Source organism: Geotrypetes seraphini, chromosome 17, assembly GCF_902459505.1.
Source record: "Geotrypetes seraphini chromosome 17, aGeoSer1.1, whole genome shotgun sequence".
In the NCBI taxonomy this organism is placed as follows: Eukaryota; Metazoa; Chordata; class Amphibia; order Gymnophiona; family Dermophiidae; genus Geotrypetes; species Geotrypetes seraphini.
In genome coordinates this window covers 9,761,632-9,782,294 of record NC_047100.1, presented here as the reverse complement: position 1 = coordinate 9,782,294, position 20,663 = coordinate 9,761,632, and the positions used below count along the sequence as shown (strand labels likewise).

At 40.6% G+C, this 20,663-nt stretch overlaps 1 protein-coding gene across 1 annotated transcript in view; it reads left to right on the top strand.

Annotated features, from left to right (window-relative positions):
- Positions 1 to 20,663, top strand: part of NUP210 (nucleoporin 210) — a 199,431-nt gene that overhangs the window by 99,087 nt on the left and 79,681 nt on the right. Inside the window, exons 16-20 of the mRNA XM_033925716.1 lie at positions 568 to 741; positions 5,101 to 5,293; positions 6,762 to 6,868; positions 14,720 to 14,824; positions 18,981 to 19,082. Coding sequence (XP_033781607.1) covers positions 568 to 741; positions 5,101 to 5,293; positions 6,762 to 6,868; positions 14,720 to 14,824; positions 18,981 to 19,082 — 681 coding nt within the window. The remainder of the gene's footprint in view (positions 1 to 567; positions 742 to 5,100; positions 5,294 to 6,761; positions 6,869 to 14,719; positions 14,825 to 18,980; positions 19,083 to 20,663) is intronic.

Genomic DNA, 20,663 nt, shown 5'->3' with positions numbered 1-20,663 from the left:
GTTAGCAGACCGAAATCAAGTCAAAAGAAAGACATACGACAAGTAGCAAATGTAATATGCATGAGATGAGCTAAGAATTTTTTTTATTTTATTTATGCATTTACATTCAGGTACTCAAGTATTTTTCCCTGTCTGTCCTGGTGGGCTCACACTCTATCTAATGTACCTGGGGCAGTGGGAGATTAGGTGACTTGCCCAGAGTCACAAGGGGCAGCATGGGATTTGAACCCACAACCTCAGGGTGCTGAGGCTGTGGCTCTAACCACTGTGCCACACACTCCTCTCTCCTAGTCAGGAGCCTCAATTTAACAGTTTTGAGTAGGGAATCAGCTCAGAAGATAACTTTTATGTTTAACTTACTAAACTTTTGAAAGCATGGACTCTCCAGCATGTTAAACTCACAGAAAAGTTCACCTGATTTCTCTGTATTGATGGCTTCCTCATAATTGAATTATTCCAGCTGTTTAAAACAACTAATACAGTTGGTTTCAATACTTTCTGTCAAGCTAAGTGCTCTCAGTTGCAGTCTATTTCATGACTAAATTGTCCTTTTGTTTTGGTATGCAGGTCATCGCCTTAACTTTGGGGAATAAGCCTACTGTAACAAACCCTTTCCCAGCAACTGAGCCTGCAGTTGTGAAGTTCATCTGTGCTCTGCCCTCACGGCTCACTTTGACACCAATCTACGCAAACCCACTGTTTGATCTCTCCTGTCCTTTGTTGCAGCAAACTAAGCAAGTGGTAAGCCTGAAAGGTCCATAATAAAGAAGTTCGATAGAGGCAGTCTCCAGTTTTCAAATGTTACGTTTTTAAAGCTGTTCTTAAGTTGGATTTGTATGCAAGTCGACAATCTCGGTCCAACAATTCTCTACGTCATTACTAAGAAATCACTACACAATACAAAACTTCAATACAACAAACCAAAAAAGACTATTATTCAAAATACATAACCACTGCTCGCAACTCTTCCGCATTGTTTAATACGATCCCTATTTCCATATTCAAACAAGAAACCTCCCCCTTCACTTATACAGCCATCAGCTACAGCACTAGCTAACTATTTTGACCAGAAAATAAAAAATATCAGATTGAACCTAGGACAATCTATACCCTTACAGACCACAGATCCCTCAGATTAGACAAAGACAGTGTTAATCTAGTAGACGTTGACAAACCACTTACCCTTCAGCACTCTCTCTAACCTCAAACCTCCCTCCCTACCAGACCTACTCAAAGTATTTAAATCAATAAACATCTCTAACAACCCAACAGAGACTATTCCCCCTTCAATCCTAAAAAAATTCTTACCTACTTTTGGGCCATTCATTTTGGAAATGATAACAAAAAGCCTTTCCTCTAATGTTGTAACAAAAACCTGGAAATCTGCTCTAGTTTTCCCTAAACTAAAAAACCCAAAATTTAGATGAAACCCAGCCAGCAAATTATCGTCCTATCACCAACCTTCCTCTCATCACAAAACTTACGGAAAAAATAGTACTGAACCAGCTTACTGAATTCATTGAAAAAACCAATGCCCTTCACCCATACCAAATCGGCTTCCGCTCCTACTATTCCACAGAACTATCCCTACTTGGTCTCACTTCCACTATATACTACTTCCTCAATCATTGAAAATCCGTTCTTCTTATCATTTTAGATTTGTCAGCAGCTTTAGATACTGTTGATCATCATCTCCTCAATCGTCTTAGAAACTGCAATATCTCAGGTTATGCCCTCCTATGGTTCACTTCTTAATTCGAAGACCGTAATTTCAAAGTCTACTCGAAAGAAGTCTACTCGAAAGAAAAACTTTATCTCCAATTACTCAAACTTTCATCATTCCCCAAGACTCTATTCTCTTTCCTCAACTATTTAATATTTTTCTAGCCCTTCTTCTCACCCTAGCTCAGTCTATCAGACTCACAATCTTTGCTTATGCAGATGACATCCAACTTCTTCACCCCATTGATCCCGCCAATATTCATGACATACAAGAAATAAACTCTAAACTGGACAAAATCAGCGACTGGCTCCATTTAAACAAACTTTCTCTCGATATAAATAAATCCTGCGGTATACTCTTCCCAATCAGAAACAACAAAAAATTAATGTTCCCAGATTTGGCAAGGGAAACTCAGAGAAGAAGGCGAGAATTTCTTTTGATGAAGCCAGGTGTTATATCTCTTGGAGGGACTTTTTTCCTACGACACCCTTGCAAATGTGTAATACAGTACCATATGAAGAAATATGTATTCTTTGAGCCATTCCAGTTGACAGCTTTTCTGGCAGGAACTCGACGGGATGAAGGGAAATCAAGTGAGGTGTAATTGAATAAATGATATCCTTCCTCAGCTAAGAGACTTTGTTTTCCTAATATTTGAATTGATATTTGTTAGTATCTGTTAATATGCCCGCCTCATCCTTCTTGGATCTAATTTAGAGGACTTGAGCTGAATTTAAGCTAAACACTTATTTTTATTTAGTTGATTATTATGTATTTTACCTATGAGTATTATTTTCTTGCTTTTCTTCAACTTTCTGTACAAGTGGATACTTGATTTATAAAATGTAAAATTTGATAAATATAAAATAAAAAAATAAAAAAACAACAAAACCATAAATGGACAAATTTCCATCAAATCCTGCCCAGTAAAAATGGAATCAAAAATAAAATTGCTCTGAGTCATCTTAGACAAAGATTTAACTTATCATGATCAGATAAACTCCATTATAAAAAGTTGTTTCTACAAACTTCGTCTTATTCGCTCCTTAATTTCCATCCTTGAAACTGCTGCTATCACAACCCTTGTTCACTCACTGGTCATTTCTCATTTAGTTTACTGCAACTCCTTATATAATGGGATTGATCACCCAAAAAGAATTACGTCGTTTGCAGCTTATTCAAAACATGGCAATTAAACTCTTCTATAAGACTAGTATTTTAGCCCGTTACATTAACAGGTGCTAGAATATATGTCTGTCTGTCTTTCTTTATTTCTGTCTCTCTCTCCCTCCCGCTGTCTTTGTTTCTGTCTGTCTCTCTCCCTGGCCCCCTTTGTCTGTCTGTCTTTCTGTGTCTCTCCCTGCCCCTGTGTCTTTCTTCTTTTCTTTCTGTCTGCCTTCCTCCTGCTGGATATCTTTCTTTCCCCCTCCACTTCCCTGTGCAGTAGCCACAGCAGCATTCCCTCCCCCTCCATGTCCCTGTGCAGTAGCATTTCCCCCCACCCTACTTCCCTGTACAGCAGCATTTCAATCTCCCCCCCACTTTCCTGTGCAGCAGCCACAGCAGCAGCATTCCCTCCCCCCACACCAATTCCCTGTGCAGCAGTAGCGTTTCCCTTCCTGCAGTCCCGACAAACCTGCCAATTCCAGCAGTGTGTGCAGCACTCTACACACACTGCTTCAGGGCCTTCTACTGCCCTGATTTACTCTGGCACGTCCCTGATAACATCATCAGAGATGCGGCAGAGCAAATCAGGGCAGTAGAAGGCCCCAAAGCAGCGTGTGTAGAGTGCTGCTGGAATCGGCAGGTTTGGAGTCGGGACCGCGAGGAACGTAGTGGCTGGAGTGTTTTGTCGGCGCTTCCCTTCCGCGAGGTGTCGCCGCAGCTCCTCTTGATCCCCGCCAGTGTCGGAAGCCTTCTCCGACACTGGTGCGGCTGGTGATAGGAGCCGAATATTGTGGAGGGCAGAGAGTCCAGCGCTGGCGGCCAGTCCTGTCGGCGAGTGTAGGTAGGTGCTGGGAAGAAGTAAGGCTCGGGACTCGTGCATGCTCACTCCTGCGGCCACAGACCTATGGATAATGGAAGCACGCAGTTAAGAGTGCGCATGCGCGGCTAGGGTTTTATTATATAGGATAGGAAAATATGATCATATCACTCCTCTTCTGCGAGAAGCACATTGGCTACCCATATCACATCATATCACATATAAAATTGTACTGCTGGCCTTTAAAATCAAACTTACGCGCTTTACCATCTTTTCTTAATAAACTCATCGTTCCCTATTGTTCTACACAGACTCTTAGATCAGCTGACCAGAACTTATTGACCATTCCTTCTATCAAGGTATTCTATTACACTAGAAATACTAAATTTTCTGTTACAGTTCCAACTCTATGGAATGCCATACTACCTCAACTCCACCAAGAAAATTCACTCGATAAATTCAAGACTAAACTAAAAACCTTTTTATTCCAAGACGCATACCATAGCGTTTAATAATTTCGTTTTCTAACAGCATAGGAGTATATAAAACAAACCATTTTTAAGAAGCTATCCCCCTCCCTGGTGGGTTTTTTCCGCCCCCCCCCTTTACCTAATTTTTAAATTTGTTTTGATGATGTAATTACAATCTTTCCCTCCCCTTTCACCCTGAAATTCGTGTTCGTAATTGTATTCTGTCTATTTAATGTTCACTTTTCCTTTCCCTACCCCCTTTTTAAAAAAAATATATATATATATTTTAAGCTATGGTCTGTATATTAAAGTGTAAATAAACTTGAAACTTAAACCTTTGCTGCAGTCTCTCTTTAACTGCAACCCACTCCGCCCTTCCCCTCATCGCTCCCCACTCTTTTCTCAGAAGCCAGCCATTGTCGGCATCACCCCTCCACACAGCTACTCACTTGTAAAAGCTTTGTCTCTTTCTTTACCTGTTCATTGGATGTGTAGATGTTTAATATGATGGTACTATTTTGTTCTGTTTTTATGAAAATGAAGTCTTTGTGTTTTATTATATACTCCTTGTATTTTTTTGTATTATTACATATGATTTTTATGTTTTGCATCATTTTATTGTAGACCCCTGAGGCAGACCTCACGGCCGAAACACGTACATGTCAGGTCTTGAGTGAATAAAAAGATTTAGCACCACAGGTGCTTCCCCTGTGTTTTTCTTTGTTCTACCTTGAGGGAGTATCTCCCTGTTTGGGTGGGCTGTATTCAATAAGCAGTATGTTTGTTGGAGACAATATAAAGAAAGATAAGATTAGGAATTAAGACTGATTCTCAATGAGAATCATAGTACAATTGTGTATGCTGTGACAGAGCCAGGATAGTGATGGTCTTCATTTTATTAAAAATCTAATGTCTCTTGGCAGGTGCCTGTTTCAAATTACCGCAACCCAGTACTAGACTTGGCAGCTTATGACCATCAAGGGCGTAGATTTGATAATTTCAGTTCCTTGACTATTAACTGGGAATCTACAAAAGCTTCCTTGGCTAGTATTGATCCCTTCACACCAATGGAGCTAAGTCTGAAAGCTGATGGAAGTGAACAGAAGAAAATGCATGGTAAGGGTCAGTAAGACTGGCGGTAATGATTTGGTTTTATGCACTGTGGTGCCCTTTGTCCAGATAGACTCGTCTTATTTTACAGTCACAGGAACTGAGGATCTTACAGATCAAGTTTCAAGTTTAATAAAGATTTGATTAATCGCTTAATCAGAATTCTAAGCGATGTACATATCACTAAAAATTACAAAATTTAGGGAACAACACAGCAAATGACAAAAACTAAGTCTTGCAAGACTAAGGACTAACATGACAAACCCATTCAACACAAGAAAAAGTAGGGAAATGAAATACAAATTATTTGATAGTAAGTAAGACATTCAAGGGAAAAACGAAAGGAAAGGAAAAATAATTGAAAAATCAATACACTTCATTGAAGCTATGCAGTAAAGTTAAAATCTGGCTTACTAATTATCAAATGCATCCTTGTTTGTATAAGAGCTGTAAGGATACAATATAGCTATCAGAGATAAGCATACTTTTTGGGTAGAAAAAAAATCAGACTTTGATTATACTGCCTAAATACTGTGTGAAAAATTGCAGGTAGACCTTAGGAAATTGGAAGACTGGGTATCCAAATGGTAGATGAAATTTAATGTGGACAAATGCAAAGTGATGCACATTGGGAAGAATAACCCAAATCATTGTCAGCAGATGCTAGGGTCCACCTTGGAGGTCAGGCCCAAGGAAAAAGCAATTGTACAGACTCCTACTGTAAAAAAAAAAAAAAAAAAAATTGGTAATGTGACACCATTATTCATTAGATCACATTGGCTGCCAATAGAAGCATGTATAATTTTTAAGATCTGTGTGATGGTATTCAAAATCATATACACTTCTCTCTCGTCATTCGCGAGGGATACGGGCAGAGCTGGACCGCGAATGGTGAAAAATCGCGATTATCCTGCTCTGTCCCACTCCCACCTCGCTGCCGTCTTCCCGGCCTTACCTGGTGGTCTAGAGGGCTTTCGGGGCAGGAGCGATGTTCCTACGCTCCTGCCCCGTGCAGATCGCCATGAGGAAATGGCTGTAGGGAGTTCCCGACGTAGTCTCGAGAGACTACGGGAACTCCCAGCAGCCATTTCCTCATGGCGATCTGCACGGGGCAGGAGCGTAGGAAGATCACTCCTGCCCCGAAAGCCCTCTAGATCACCAGGTAATGCCGGGAAGGCGGCAGGGAAAGAAAAAATATGGGGTTTTTAAAAGTTTAGACTGGTTTTTTTGATTTTCCCCCTCCCCAGAAAAAGTCACGATTATCTGAAACCGCAAATGGAGAAACCACGAATGGGGAGGGGGAAGTGTATGGTAAATCATCGCAGTATATGAGTGACACACGCATACTTATTCACTTACACACAATTTACTCTTGTAGATAGCCTTTAAAAAAAATCTTCCTCCCCTTTAAATAATTTAAGGAATCTTAAATAGATTCTCCTTATTGTCTACATTTTCGGTTCCTTAATTTCAGGCTTGCAGATCATCTCTGTCCATCATGAATCGGGAACTGCTGCCATAACTGCCACTGCCACTGGATACCAGCTGTCGCATCTCCATTCAGCTGATGTGAAAAGACCGGTATGGTGGTTTCCGTGTAAAGATTAAGTGCATGTATACGTGTTCTCTTAAGGCTTCCGTGTCTGACGTGAGAATTGTTGCAGTTGCCTGGGTTTTGCTGGATCTGAATTAAGTGGAACTGACAAATATCAAACCAGTTCTTACTTCAAAAGGCAACTCTTTCAGGTTCAGTGATATTTTTCAGCTCATAATTTCATAGAATTCCATCATACCATTCCAACAATTTGAAACGTATGTAAACAGTTTATAGCTCAAGAGCCTTCAGAAGCGGCACTCCAAAATACATAAAGTACTAAAACTTGTGGAGTTCTCTGCCGTTATCATGCTGTATTTATTTTGCAGGATATGCTTTGAGGTCTGCAGACAGCCATACCCTGAAGAAAGCCACAGCACGACGACTGAAACGTCGGTTCCACTTATTCAAATGTAGCAAAGCATGGATACTGTTGTTTGTAAAGCATGCTGCTGTATTAACTATATTTTGTAGGGTATTAATATTCCATATATACCCATGGTATCTTTTACAAGATCATTCTTTCTTCCAATAAAATATTCAAAATATTAGGAGGCTTACAGGAAGGTGTCTAGCGATGTCTTGTTTTATGTGGTTCTTCACTCTCCGACTCAGTTTTGTTTTGTCTGTTAATTGATGGTCTCTGAGAAGGTTAACCTTTTCCTATCGTAATAAATTTTACATTACGCTGGTTCCGATCGTAATTATTTTAGCAAAGTTTTGCATTATTCACCGTTATCATTTACAGCTATTGTAAACATAATGTAAATAAGTCATAAGTCTATAAATTCAAATATTTTGTGTTCCTGTTGTGTACTGTATGTCCCATGCCATGAGACATACGATGGCAATGACATTTTTGGAATGTCCCGTCAGCCAGGACACACGATAGGAAAAGATTAATGGAGAAAGACTAGAGCTGCATTCTGCCATATCTTCCTCTTGATATACCTTAATAGCTAGTGAATCTTTGTATTGATTTATTTTATTCCCTTTGTGTTATGGTAGGGTAGAGATCTCTGCCCCAGCTGTATGTCTTGAGTGGAGAAGACAAAGTCTTGTGTTTGCTTCAGCATACAAGGCAGGGAAATTGCTATATGACTGCCAGCAGGGGCGTGACCTCGTAGTCCAGTTCTGTAAATCTTTTTAAAACTCTTACCCTCCCTTTTGGGCGACCTCATTTAGCTGGGCATATGCAGGTAAGCAGTAATTCCTTAGCATCGGCATCAGACCAGTCCAAAAACCTGTGGGGTTTTGTCTGTCAACTAGAAGGAGGAAACAGAGAACAACTTCAGCTGCACAGTGCCCTTATAGGGCTGAGATCACAATTTTGTATTCCCTATTTCTAGTAGGTGGTGGATTCCTTTGAGCAGCTTGGCTGAGGTTTGGTCCTGTTCCAGTTTCTGGGCACAGTGTTGAGACCCTATTATATAATTGCATATAAGCACCTAGATTCTGTTATAGGATATCATGAGGGTGAATCAGAAATTAAAGGCAATTGTTAAATTACTCAATAATTGGAACAGAGCTAGCAAAATGCAACATATGTAGTCGTACATTGCCTGTTGGATAGTTTGTCTTTGCGCAATGCAGCACTCAGCCTTTAGTCATGTGACAGCCAAGAGGTCAGAAACATGGACACTCCATTGCAAGATTGCACTGACAATAGTGCGCTTTCTGTAGGCAGAGGGATTGAAATCTGTAGAAATTTGCCATAAGATATTGATTCAGTATGGACATGGCACCATGAACTGATGAAAGGTTTATGAGTGGGTAAAAAGGTTTAGAATGGGACGAACAGGTATAACTGATAAAGGTCGTTCTGGCCGCCTATCAATATTGCGCACACAGGAGCACATTGACAGGGCGGATGCTTTGATTAGAGAAGACTGAGAGATAAGTGTCTCAGTTGGCTGCAATTTGGATTTCAGTTATGGTTCTGCATTTGCCATAATACATGATGACTTGGGATACAGGAAAGTCTATGCACAAAAGGTTCCCAAACAACTTACTGATCTGCACAAGCAACAGTGTGTGGAGATTGAGATCCAGTTCCTAAGATGGTATAAAGAAGATCCGAGTATTCTGGAGAGAATTGTCACCGGCAGTGAGACATGAGTGCATCACTGTGACCCAAAGATCAAAATACAAAGCATGTTGAAGTAAAGGGAGCAGTGCTTACCTAGCTTCGGGAGCAGCCGAAAAACTTCTTTGCAGGAATGCAGAACCTAGATGAACAATATAACAAATGTGTTGTCTTGCATGGAGACTAGGTGGAGAAGTGATATGCTCAATTGCTCACTATTACTTCTATTAAGGGATGAGACTCATGGTAGGGAAGAAGATTAAGAAGAGGATAAGCACTGTAAAAAACGCTAGAGAAAGCTTGGTCCCTTTTTAAGGACACAGTCACCTAGGCGCAAAATCTATATATACCGTGTATCAACAAGGGATCCAAGAGGAAAAAGAACAAAGAACCGGCGTGGCTCACTGTAGAGGTGAAGGAAGAGATCAGAGACAAGAAAACTTCATTTAAGAAATGGAAAAGGTCAAAAACTGGAACAAGAACAAACAACATCAACGCAGGTGCCATAAGACGGTAAAACTGGCCAAAAGAGACTACGAGCAAAAAAATAGCTCAGGAGGCGAAGAACTTTAAGACGCTCTTTCGATATATTAAGGGGAAATGACCCACGAAGGAAGTGGTGGGACCGTTGGATGACCATGGAATAAAGGGAGCGCTAAAAGAGGACAAGGTAATTTGCCGACAAACTGAACACATTTTTTGTGTCTGTATTTACCGAAAAAGATGTACACAGCATACCGGAACCTATCAGGCTTTATGCTGGAAATGAAGACAGAAAGCTGACAGGATTGACGGTCAGTCTAGAGGAGGGTGTGTAGGCAGATTGATAGGCTTAAGAGCGATAAATCCCCGGGACCGGATGGCATCCATCCAAGGGTCATCAAGGAACTGAAAGGGACTATAGCAGAACTGTTTCAACTAATAGCCAATCTGTCGATCAAATCGGGAAAGATTCCAGAAGACTGGAAGGTAGCGAATGTTACACCGATCTTTAAGAAAGGTTTGAGGGGAGATCGGGAAACTACAGACCGGTGAGTCTGACCTCAGTACTGGGAAAGATGGTAGAGTCACTGATAAAGGACAGCATCATTGATCACCTTGACGGACATGGGCTAATGAGAACCAGTCAGCACGGTTTTAGCAAAGGCAGATCGTGTTTGACGAACTTGCTGCACTTCTTTGAGGGAGTAAACAGATAGACAAGGGCGATCCAGTCGACATTGTATATCTGGATTTTCAGAAGGCGTTCGACAAGGTTCCGCATGAACAACTACTTCGGAAAATTGTGAGCCATGGAATCTAGGGTGAAATACGTGGATTAAAAACTGGCTGGAGCATAGGAAACAGAGAGTGGGGATAAATGGACAATACTTGGACTGGAAGAGCGTCACCAGTGGGGTGCTGCAGGGCTCAGTGCTTGGACCCGTGCTCTTTAACATCTTTACAAACGATCTGGACATAGGTATGACAAGTGAGGTGATTAAATTCACAGACGATACAAAGTTATTCAAAGTGGTGAAATTGCAGGGGGATTGCGAAGATCTACAACGTGACATAATCAGGCTCGAGGAATGGGCATCGACATGGCAGACCTCCCTCAAAATCCTGGGAGTGCTGATAGATAGATGCTGCACTATGCAGACTCAAATCAACAAAACTACCCAAAAAGCATTCTTCACAATGCGCAACTTACGAAAAATAAGGAAATTCTTCGACAAAGAACACTACAGGATCATTGTTCAATCCCTGGTACTAGGACTTGTGGACTACTGCAATATCCTATATCTACCATGTCCTACAAAAATGATCAAAAAACTACAGACCATTCAGAACACGGCTCTCAGACTAATCTATTCCCTCGGAAAATATGACCACATAACTAACGCCTACCTAGACTCACATTGGCTACCGATCAGAGCCAGAATCCAATTCAAACTATACTGTCTAATCTTCAAAGTACTCAACGGTACAGCACCTGCCTATCTAATCGATCGCCTACACCGAAACCTTCCACCCAGAATAAGAAGAACACTGACACCATTCTCATACCCACCACTCAACGGCACTCATCGTACAAAGCTTTACGATAACCTTATAGCAACGCATGCAGCAAAACTCGAACCCACCATAACCAGATTGTTAACCTCAACATCTGACTTCAAAGCATTCCGCAAAGAACTCAAAACGCTACTTTTCAAAAAGCATATTCAAAACACCTAATCTCCTCTTCCACATACACCGACCAGGTTACCCACTCCCTGACACCATATCCTCAACCGACCAAAAAAAAATAAATAAATAAATAAAAAACCTAATTCTTCCTACCGATTTATTACCTACCAACGCCTGGAAAAAGATTTGGTATGTAATGTAATATAACTGCTCTCATCCAATGTTACCAAGTCTATACTCATTCTGTAACTATGTCTTACCCTAAATGTCACGTACCCTCCTGGAAATGTCCAGCTTCTTCTTATGTAATCCGCTTTGAACCGCAAGGTATAAGCGGAATAGAAATCACTAATGTAATGTAATAAGTGTAAAGTGATGCATGTCGGTAACAAAAATCTCATGCACGAATACAGGATGTCCGGGGCGGTACTTGGAGAGACATACCAGGAAAGGGACTTGGGAGTTCTGATCGACAAGTCGATGAAGCCATCCACGCAATGTGCGGCAGTGGCAAAAAGGGCAAACAGAATGCTAGGAATGATAAAGAAGGAGATCACAAACAGATCAGAGAAGGTTATCATGCCTCTGAACCAGGCCATGGTGAGTCCTCACCTGGAGTACTGCGTCCAGCACTGGTCGCCATACACGAAGAAGGACACGATACTACTCGAAAGGGTCCAGAGAAAAGCGACTAAGATGGTTAAGGGGTTGGAGGAGCTGCCGTACAGCGAAAGATTAGAGAAACTGGGCCTCTTCTCCCTCGAACAAAGGAGATTGAGAGGGGACATGATCAAAACATTCAAGGTACTGAAGGGGATAGACTTAGTAGATAAGGACAGGTTATTCACCCTCTCCAAGGTAGGGAGAACGAGAGGGCACTCTCTAAAGTTAAAAGGGGACAGATTCCATACGAACGTAAGGAAGTTCTTCTTCACACAGAGGGTGGTAGAAAACTGGAACGCTCTTCTGGAGGCTTTGATAGGGGAAAACACCCTCCAGGGATTCAAGACAAAGTTAGACAAGTTCCTGCTGAACAAGAACGGGCGCTGGTAGGGCTAGTCTCGGTTAGGGTGCTGGGCATGATGGACCACTGGTCTGACCCAGCAGCGGCAATTTTTATGTTCTTAAATGTATTTTGCCTTTACTTTTGATTTATCCTCGTATTTGTAACTACAAATAAATAAGAGCAAGAAGCATCAAAACTCAGAATACCAACCAAGAACAATGCTTCCGACTATAATCCTCAGTGGGAGTCCCGCTTCAATACAACATACAAATCGTGGAGAAAAAAGACCTCAGAGTGCTTCAAAAAACTCCAACAAAATGCCAGAGGTTACCATTCCTCCATCATTGGTTATTTAAAAAAAAAAGCCTCCACGTAAGGAAGCACAACCGTGCTAGAAGAAGTAGAAAAAGCAAGGACAACCCATTCAAAAATAGCAAACATCCACTTAGCTCCAATATATCTTCATCCCAACAGTGGATCCCTTAAATTTAAAGGTGAGGAAGATTTTTTATGTTGCATACAACCAAACACATCAAAAACAACAAAAAAAATACACATTGCAAGTACAGCATCTCCCCACCCTCCCACCTAAATACCCCACACAAACATAACAATCCATCTTTCAGAATGCATAACAAATCATGGCTTCAATAAACGACTACGAGCTTTATGAGTCAATGTGAGCCAAAAGAGCTCCCAAATGGAACAAAACAAACGTCCCTGAGGTGTCCAAAGTGTCAAAGAGAGTCGCTCCATAGAAGCTCGATGTATCATGAGAGCACGCCAATGAGACAGTGGGGGAGGAATCTGGTACAATCCAACAATGCAATATTGTTTTTTTTCCCCAACAAAATAACACGTTCTAAAAATCCCTGGAACTCCTTTGGGGACACACGAGGGAGATGCTCCAAATAAAGAGCATCTCTGGACAGCTATTATAGCTATGTTACCACATGTTGGCAGTATGTTGTCGCAACTGAGTGGAGGAAGATTTTTAAATGCTGAATGTCCACTGAGTGGCTCCACTTTTTCCTGTGTTAGCAAAATTGTGAGCTGATGCAGCATTTTTGATCCTATGCTGAGACTATTCACAATATTATCATTTGGCTAATTCATTATCTCGATGAATTCTGTTCCACGTGGTCACATCAGATGCTCTTACCAAGCTTACCATCCTGACACCGGCTTTCCCATTCTTTAGCTTTGAGGAACATGTTTTCTCTTCCTACTTGCAAATCATATCAAGATCTCACACTGGAATCTTTAAATAGCTACATCTATAGTAGGGATTTCAAAGTCCCTTCTTGAGGGCCACAATCCAATTGGGTTTTCAGGATTTCCCCAATGAATATACATTGAAAGCAGTGCATGCATATTCATTGGAGAAATCCTGAAACCCCTGATCTACAGGCTTTTCAGCAAAATATGTAGAGAAACCCAAACAGAATACTTGGTCACTTCCCATTTGTTTACAAGGGAAGATTCAGTTTCTTTCCTGTTAAGGAAAGATCATATATCCATCCTGTACCTCAAATACTGTGTGCAGTTCTGGTCGCCGTATCTCAAAAAAGATATAGCAAAACTAGAAAAGATATAGAAAAGGGCAACGAAATGATAAAAGGAAGGCTAAAGTGGCTAGGGCCTCTGCAGCTTTGAGAAGAGATGACTCAGGAGTGATATGATAGAGGTTCTTTAGAATATTAAGTGGAGTAGATAGGAGTAGATGTGAATCGCTTGTTTATTCTTTCCAAAAATACCATGACTAGGGGGCATACAATGAAGTTTCTAAGTAGCAGATTTAAAACAAACCAGAGAAAATATTTCTTCACACAGCATGTAATTAAACTCTGGAATTTGTTGTCGGAGAATGTGGTGAAATCAGCTAGCTTAACGGAGTTTAAAAAAGGTTTGGATAAATTCCTAAAAGGGGAAGCCCATAGGCCATTATTGAGATGTCTTGAGGAAATCCACTGCTTATTCTGTTTTATTACTTGGGATCTAGCTAAAGCAGGGGTGGGCAACTCCGGTCCTCGAGGGCCTGAATCCAGTCGGGTTTTCAGGATTTCCCCAATCAATATGCTTGAGATCTATTTGCATGCACTGTTTTCAATGCATATTCATTGGGGAAATCTTGAAAACCCGACTGGATTCAGGCCCTCGAGGACCGGAGTTGCCCACCCCTGAGCTAGATCCTTGGGACCTGGGTGGGCCCCTGTTGGAAAGAGGATCCTGGGCTTGATGGACCTTCGGTCTGTCCCAGTATGGTACAGAAAAAGATTGATAATTCCTTCCAAAACTTCAGTATACTCTCTAATCTGGGCAATTAGAAACATAGAAACATAGAAATAGACGGCAGATAAGGGCCACGGCCCACCAAGTCTGCCCACCCCAATAACCCTCCCTTACCTTTCTCTGTGAAGAGATCCCACGCATAAAGGGTGTGTAGGATTATACGGACCACATGAGATATAGGACCATGCACACCATCATTGTCCATACAACTAATCCATGTTTCATATTTGCATTTACAAAACTTCTTGATTTTATTTGTACATTTTTTTCCCCCCTTTTCAGTTTGAGCCTCTTATTCCAGTTGCTACAACAATTGAGCTGATACTTGTAGAAGATGTGAAAGTGAGCCCTAGAAGTATCAGTGTTTACAACAATCCCAATGTCCAGGTAGGAAATATTGCTTTCACTTTGTATGCTGTATTTTCAAAGCATTTTCGGTATAGGCACTGAATAGAAGAAAACCTCTTAACGTACACTGCATTAAATATGTATTTTTATTTGCTTTTTAAAAATTTATGTAATACTTTCTGCCATCTCGTAGCCTGCACTGCTGAATAAAATTGTAATGATGCTCTTCAGTAGGAGCATATCCGCAGACAAGTGAATTACAAAAATAAACAGCCTAACTCAGAAAACTGTTTTTAAAGAGATATCATTCTGAAACTCATCACTCGGAGCCTGTTGGACACCAGGAAAGTCCAGCATGTTCTCTGATACTCAGCATACAATCCTTACTTCTGCATTCCTTTATCTCCTTAATTAGCTTTAGTTCATACCAAACGTTCCAAACGAAGGCTGGCAGCGGGTCTGTTAACAAGGGGTCACCCCTTGAAACAGCGTAGCTAAACATGGATCTATGTTGGAGCCCCGTTCAGCTATATATTTAAGATAAGTTAATGAACTAAATATAAATGGAATTAAATTAAATTATAAACAAAAAATATATTTAAAAGGAGAAAAAATGTAGTTAAAAATTGGAGGCGGTTGGAGTCGGACTGATGAGGAGGCTAGCTACACAATAGTCTGTCTGTATCATATAAGATTTATCTTGATGCAGCCGCTGAGATCTACTCCTACTTATCTCTAATGATAGAAGATGAGTCGTCTTATTCTATTTCAGACTACTCTAGTCTACAATGTTGGAGAAAATAAAGACATTTGAATATTTGATATGAACTAAAGCTAATTAAGGAGATAAAGGAAAGCAGAAGCAAGGATTGTATGCTGAATATTGCATTTTGAATTCCTTATTTGAATTGTTTTTTGAAAAATTTGCCAATTTACTTTGTGGATATCAGCATATTCTCTGGTCATCTCTTATTTTGGGGGGGGGATAGATTTATATTTTTCTGTTTGGTCTTGCAGTTCCTCCTGTTCTTTGTACTTTATTTATTCTTAACACAATTTTGATATACTCTTGATGAGACAAATCATCAGTGAAAGATGTTTTCAGTTTTACTCGGTTTTTCCCTAGGAATGTTGCTTTAGTAAATTTGCCCTGGCCAAAGTCATGTAATGCAAAAGCTTTTTCACTAATCAGAGTTGTTCCAACGTAATGCTGATCACTGGGACAGTAGAGCTTCAAATCATTACAAACAGCAGGTGTGATGTTATCTTTGGTCTTCGCTAGCTCTAGGATTAAGGCTAAATCCATAATACAAAGAACTAAGACGTAAACTCAAAGGATTAAGTGCCACACAGAAGTGATGACAAGGAATCTCCTTGAATTATTCCTTGCCAGATCCTGATATTAGAAATTACATGCTGTCCACATTTTCATTGGGAATATAATGCACCAAATCAAATTAGAATTTATTTGGGATGCTTAACTTATAATCAAGCACAATAAAACAGGGGAACCAATTCCACAAAAATCGAACAAGCAAGAGCAAAGTGGAAATGTCCAATCAGAATGGTGCACAAAAAAGTGTCTTTCAACTCATCTGATAAATCCAATGATCTTTATTCATCCAAACCAATTCAAACATCCAAAGCAACTCAATGACTCGACATGATCATGTTTCGGCCATCCGAGTTGTTTTGCAGTGCTATAGATTTGGAGCAACGGCATGAACATTTTACTTTAGTCCACTTGTTATTTTAAAGACCATTTGATACCCAAAGACTCCTAAGACTCCTGATGCAGGCCGGATGGCCGAAACATGATCATGTCGAGTCATTGAGTTGCTTTGGATGTTTGAATTGGTTTGGATGAATAAAGATCATTGGATTTATCAGATGAGTTGAAAGACACTTTTTTGTGCACCATTCTGATTGGACATTTCCACTTTGCTCTTGTTTAACTTATAATCAATCCATGCTAGGCTGAGAAGTCTACTTTACTTAGCACCAGCCGTGATGACTTTACTTAGCAAGAACTGCCCTTTTGTACTATTCCTATGATGCTGCTAGAGTCAATAAGATCGCATGCTGTTTTGGCATCTATTGTACTGGACAACTTATAGATTGTAGGATAGACAAGTTTATTGATCTGTAATTTGGGGGATGGGTTCTCGGCATCTCCCTTTGGAAACAAGCATTATTTTTGTTGTTAGCCAGTGTGCTGTCAAATCTGGCTGCCTGATCAGTTCATTTTTGCACTTTGTCTTGTCTTGGTGAAGGAATGTTAATTGAGCCAAACGATCAGTCCATCTGGGCCAGGACTCTTCCAGCTTGGGGAACTGATTTTAACCTCTTTTGCTACTTTTTGTTGCTACTTTCTACCCATCTTCACCCCACCCCTTGGTCGGGCAGGAGGGTGTGCGCTCGCAAGCGCGATTTTGAGGAAAGCTATTCAAAACCTGGACTAAGTGCCAGGTTTTGAAAAGCGATCCAGACCCCCGGCCATGTTCTCAAAAGGAGGACATGTCTGGTTACCCTAGGTCCGGGGTAGGCAATTCCGGTCCTCGAGAGCCAGAGCCAGGTCAGGTTTTCAGGATATCCACAATGAATATGTATGAGATAGATTTGCATGCACTGCCTCCTTGAGATGCAAATCTATCTCATGCATATTTATTGTGGATATCTTGAAAACCTGACCTGCCTCTAGCTCTCGAGGACCGGAATTACCTACCCCTGCCCTAGGCCATTCAGTACCTTTAATGTTTGCCTGTTCATAATTCTCCCATATGTGTACTGCACAGAGTCCTTATGTAACTTTCTCCAGAACATTTATGTTTCAGCTTTAGTTGGTAATGTTGGTTACACTGTACTGAAGTTATTTCCCAGTAGAACTGTTTTGGGTTTTCTTTAAATAATTTATTTTGATATCTCTTTCTGTTTTCTTTGTATCTCCTGCAGTTGCTACTTTCAGGTTCTTATTGGAGCATAGGAAATTTAAGTTCCATCTGTTCATTTCTGAACACATTACCAAAATTTATATCCATGCTCTCATCACTTCACACACAAGACTACTGCCACTTGCTTCTTGCAGATCTCCCTCTAAACCAGGGGTGTCCAACCTGCGGCCCAAGGGCCACATGCGGCCCTGTGAAGTATTTTGTGCGGCCCTGGTCAAGGGCGATGCAGTGTTTTACTCTGCTGCCCCCTGGTGTTTACCATCTTGCCGGCTCCCTCCTCTGTCTTGCTGCAGCGTTTGCGCATTTGTGCGGCCCCCAGAAACATTTTTTTCAGCCAATGCGGCCAAGGGAAGCCAAAAGGTTGGACACCCCTGCTCTAAACCATCTCTCTCCATTTCAATCTGTTCAAAATTCTGCTGCCTAATTTTTCATCCACCAGTGTCGCTATACTCACGTAACCCCTCTCTTAAGTCACTTCATTGACTTTCTCTCTCTCTGTTTCTATATACAGTTCAAAATTTTCTTACTGATTTACAAGTGCTTTCATTCTGCAGTATTTTTAATCCATACCAAATAAAAATAATAAAATGACTAGTATGCAGTTAATTTTGGAATGTGTTTTACATGGATTGTGGAAAAAGACTGTGATATATGGATATACAGTGCTCCCCCAGTCATTCACAGTCAGCAATTTGCGGTCCCGGTCATTCACGGTATTTTCCGACCACAAATGACCGGACAGGAGAGGGCAGCCGGAGTGCTGGCGAGTGAAGGAAACCACTCGCGGTATGCTCCGACCGCCTCTTCCTGCACTAAAGTTGGGCCTCACCAATCAGGAGCTGCTTTGACACGCAACTCCTGATTGGTGAGGCCCGACTTTACTGCAGGAAGAGGCGGTCGGAGCATAACGCGAGTGGTTTCCTTCATTTGCTGGCACTCTGGCTGCTCTCTCCTGCCTCTCTGGCTGCCCTCTGTCTTCTCCGCTAAAAACTGTATTTGTGGTTTTTCAAGATTCACGGGGGTTCCTAGAATGGAACCCCCGCGAATATCGGGGAAGTACTGTACTATATTTCTTCTACCCTGCCCAATAATTATTAAGTGAAACAGATTTGGATTTTAGCCCAAATTTTTCTCAATAGCTCAAGATAAGTTACATTGTGGTACAGCAGATAGTTTGTATTTTTCAAGTCTGTATTAAATAGAAATTTTACAGCTCTGTGGTTTGGTTTTTTGTTTTTTCCCAGGCAGAACTATTCATCCATGATGGCTCTGGATACTTTTTCCTCAACACCAGCATTTCAGGTGTTGTCAATGTAATTTATCAAGAAGCTCAGGGCCTTGCTTTGGTAAGACCACAATTTTCTCAATAAATATTTTATTGAAATTTTGAAGAAAAAATCACACACAAAAAAAAAAAATCAACACAATATTAGAAAAATAAAAATGTCATAGGATTACATAACATAATCCAAACTAAATATAATAATATTAATCCTTGAGCTTAAGTAAGAAATCCCATGCTTTCCTAAACTTCTCCAAATTGCCACATTTAATTGCATAAACTTTTTCATATTTACTCTCCAAACACAACATATTCCACCACATATTCCACCACATATTCCAATTTAGAAAATCCTTCCAATTAATTAAAATAGTTTTTATTGTTATCATTATTAAGTTCTTTAATAATTGTCTTATAAGAACTTGATGAAGATTTTAACCGCAAACCTTCCCAATATAATTATCAGATAAGTTAATGGCTCTGATACAGATAGCAAGGTTGAAATTGTTGACAAATGTATACCCCAATAAGAAGCCACATAAGGACATTTAAATAACATATGTTCCTGTGTACCAATTGAATCTTTACATGACCATAGCGCCTTGTGCATTAAGAAGAAGGAAGATTGCATTAAATTTGCTGAGTGTAATGAAGAGGTAATTGTTTTCCAAACTAATTTCCACTGAGTCCAAACTCCCAAGTACCCTGTATCCCCTTAGGTGTCTTACATATATTTAATTTCAAGCGTTTATACCACTGGGCAGCTGCACCTTTACAGTTCAATAATGTAGAGCAGCAGTTCTCAACCCTGTCCTGGGGACCCCCCCCAGCCAGTCGGGTTTTCAAGGTTTCCCTAATGAATATGCATGAGAGAGATTTGCATACCTGTCACTTCCATTATATGCAAATCTCTCTCATGCATATTCATTAGGGATACCTTGAAAACCCGACTGGCTGGGGGGTCCCCAGGTCAGGGTTGCGAACCACTGATGTAGAGCAAAGCGATATGCAATCTGGTTGCCTCTCCTGTATCTTGATTTGAGGATGGACTGATAATGATACAATGTAGAAGTTGGATCCATCTAGAGCAGTGGTTCCCAAACCTGTCCTAAAGGACCCCCAGGCCAGTCGGGTTTTCAAGATAGCCCTAATGAATATGCATGACAGAGATTTGCATATAATGGAGATGCCAGGAATGCAGATCTGCTCCATGCATATTCATTAGGACTATCTTGAAAACCCGACTGGCCTGGGGGTCCTTTAGGACAGGTTTGGGAACCACTGATCTATAGTATTGATGTTGAGGTAGCCCATACCTTTCCTCAATATCAGAAAATGGTATCCAATCTGCCAAATACCAGCTCTTTTCCAAATTTTCCAATTAACAATTGATCCTTGTATTTTATATATTGGATTATTCCATATTGGAGCCCAGGGTGTTTCATTCCGTTTAATATTGACAGTTTTTTCTAATTCTTGAAAAGCAGACTTAGTAGCAGTGACTACCGGGTTCTTACCCAAATCTCTTTAATTGTTGTAAATGGAATCACTACGTTGCACAACCTATTGCATAGTAATACTAACAAAGTGTAATTAGCTCTGCACAGGAACCCCTGCATAAAAAGAGTTCTTAATTTTCATTTAC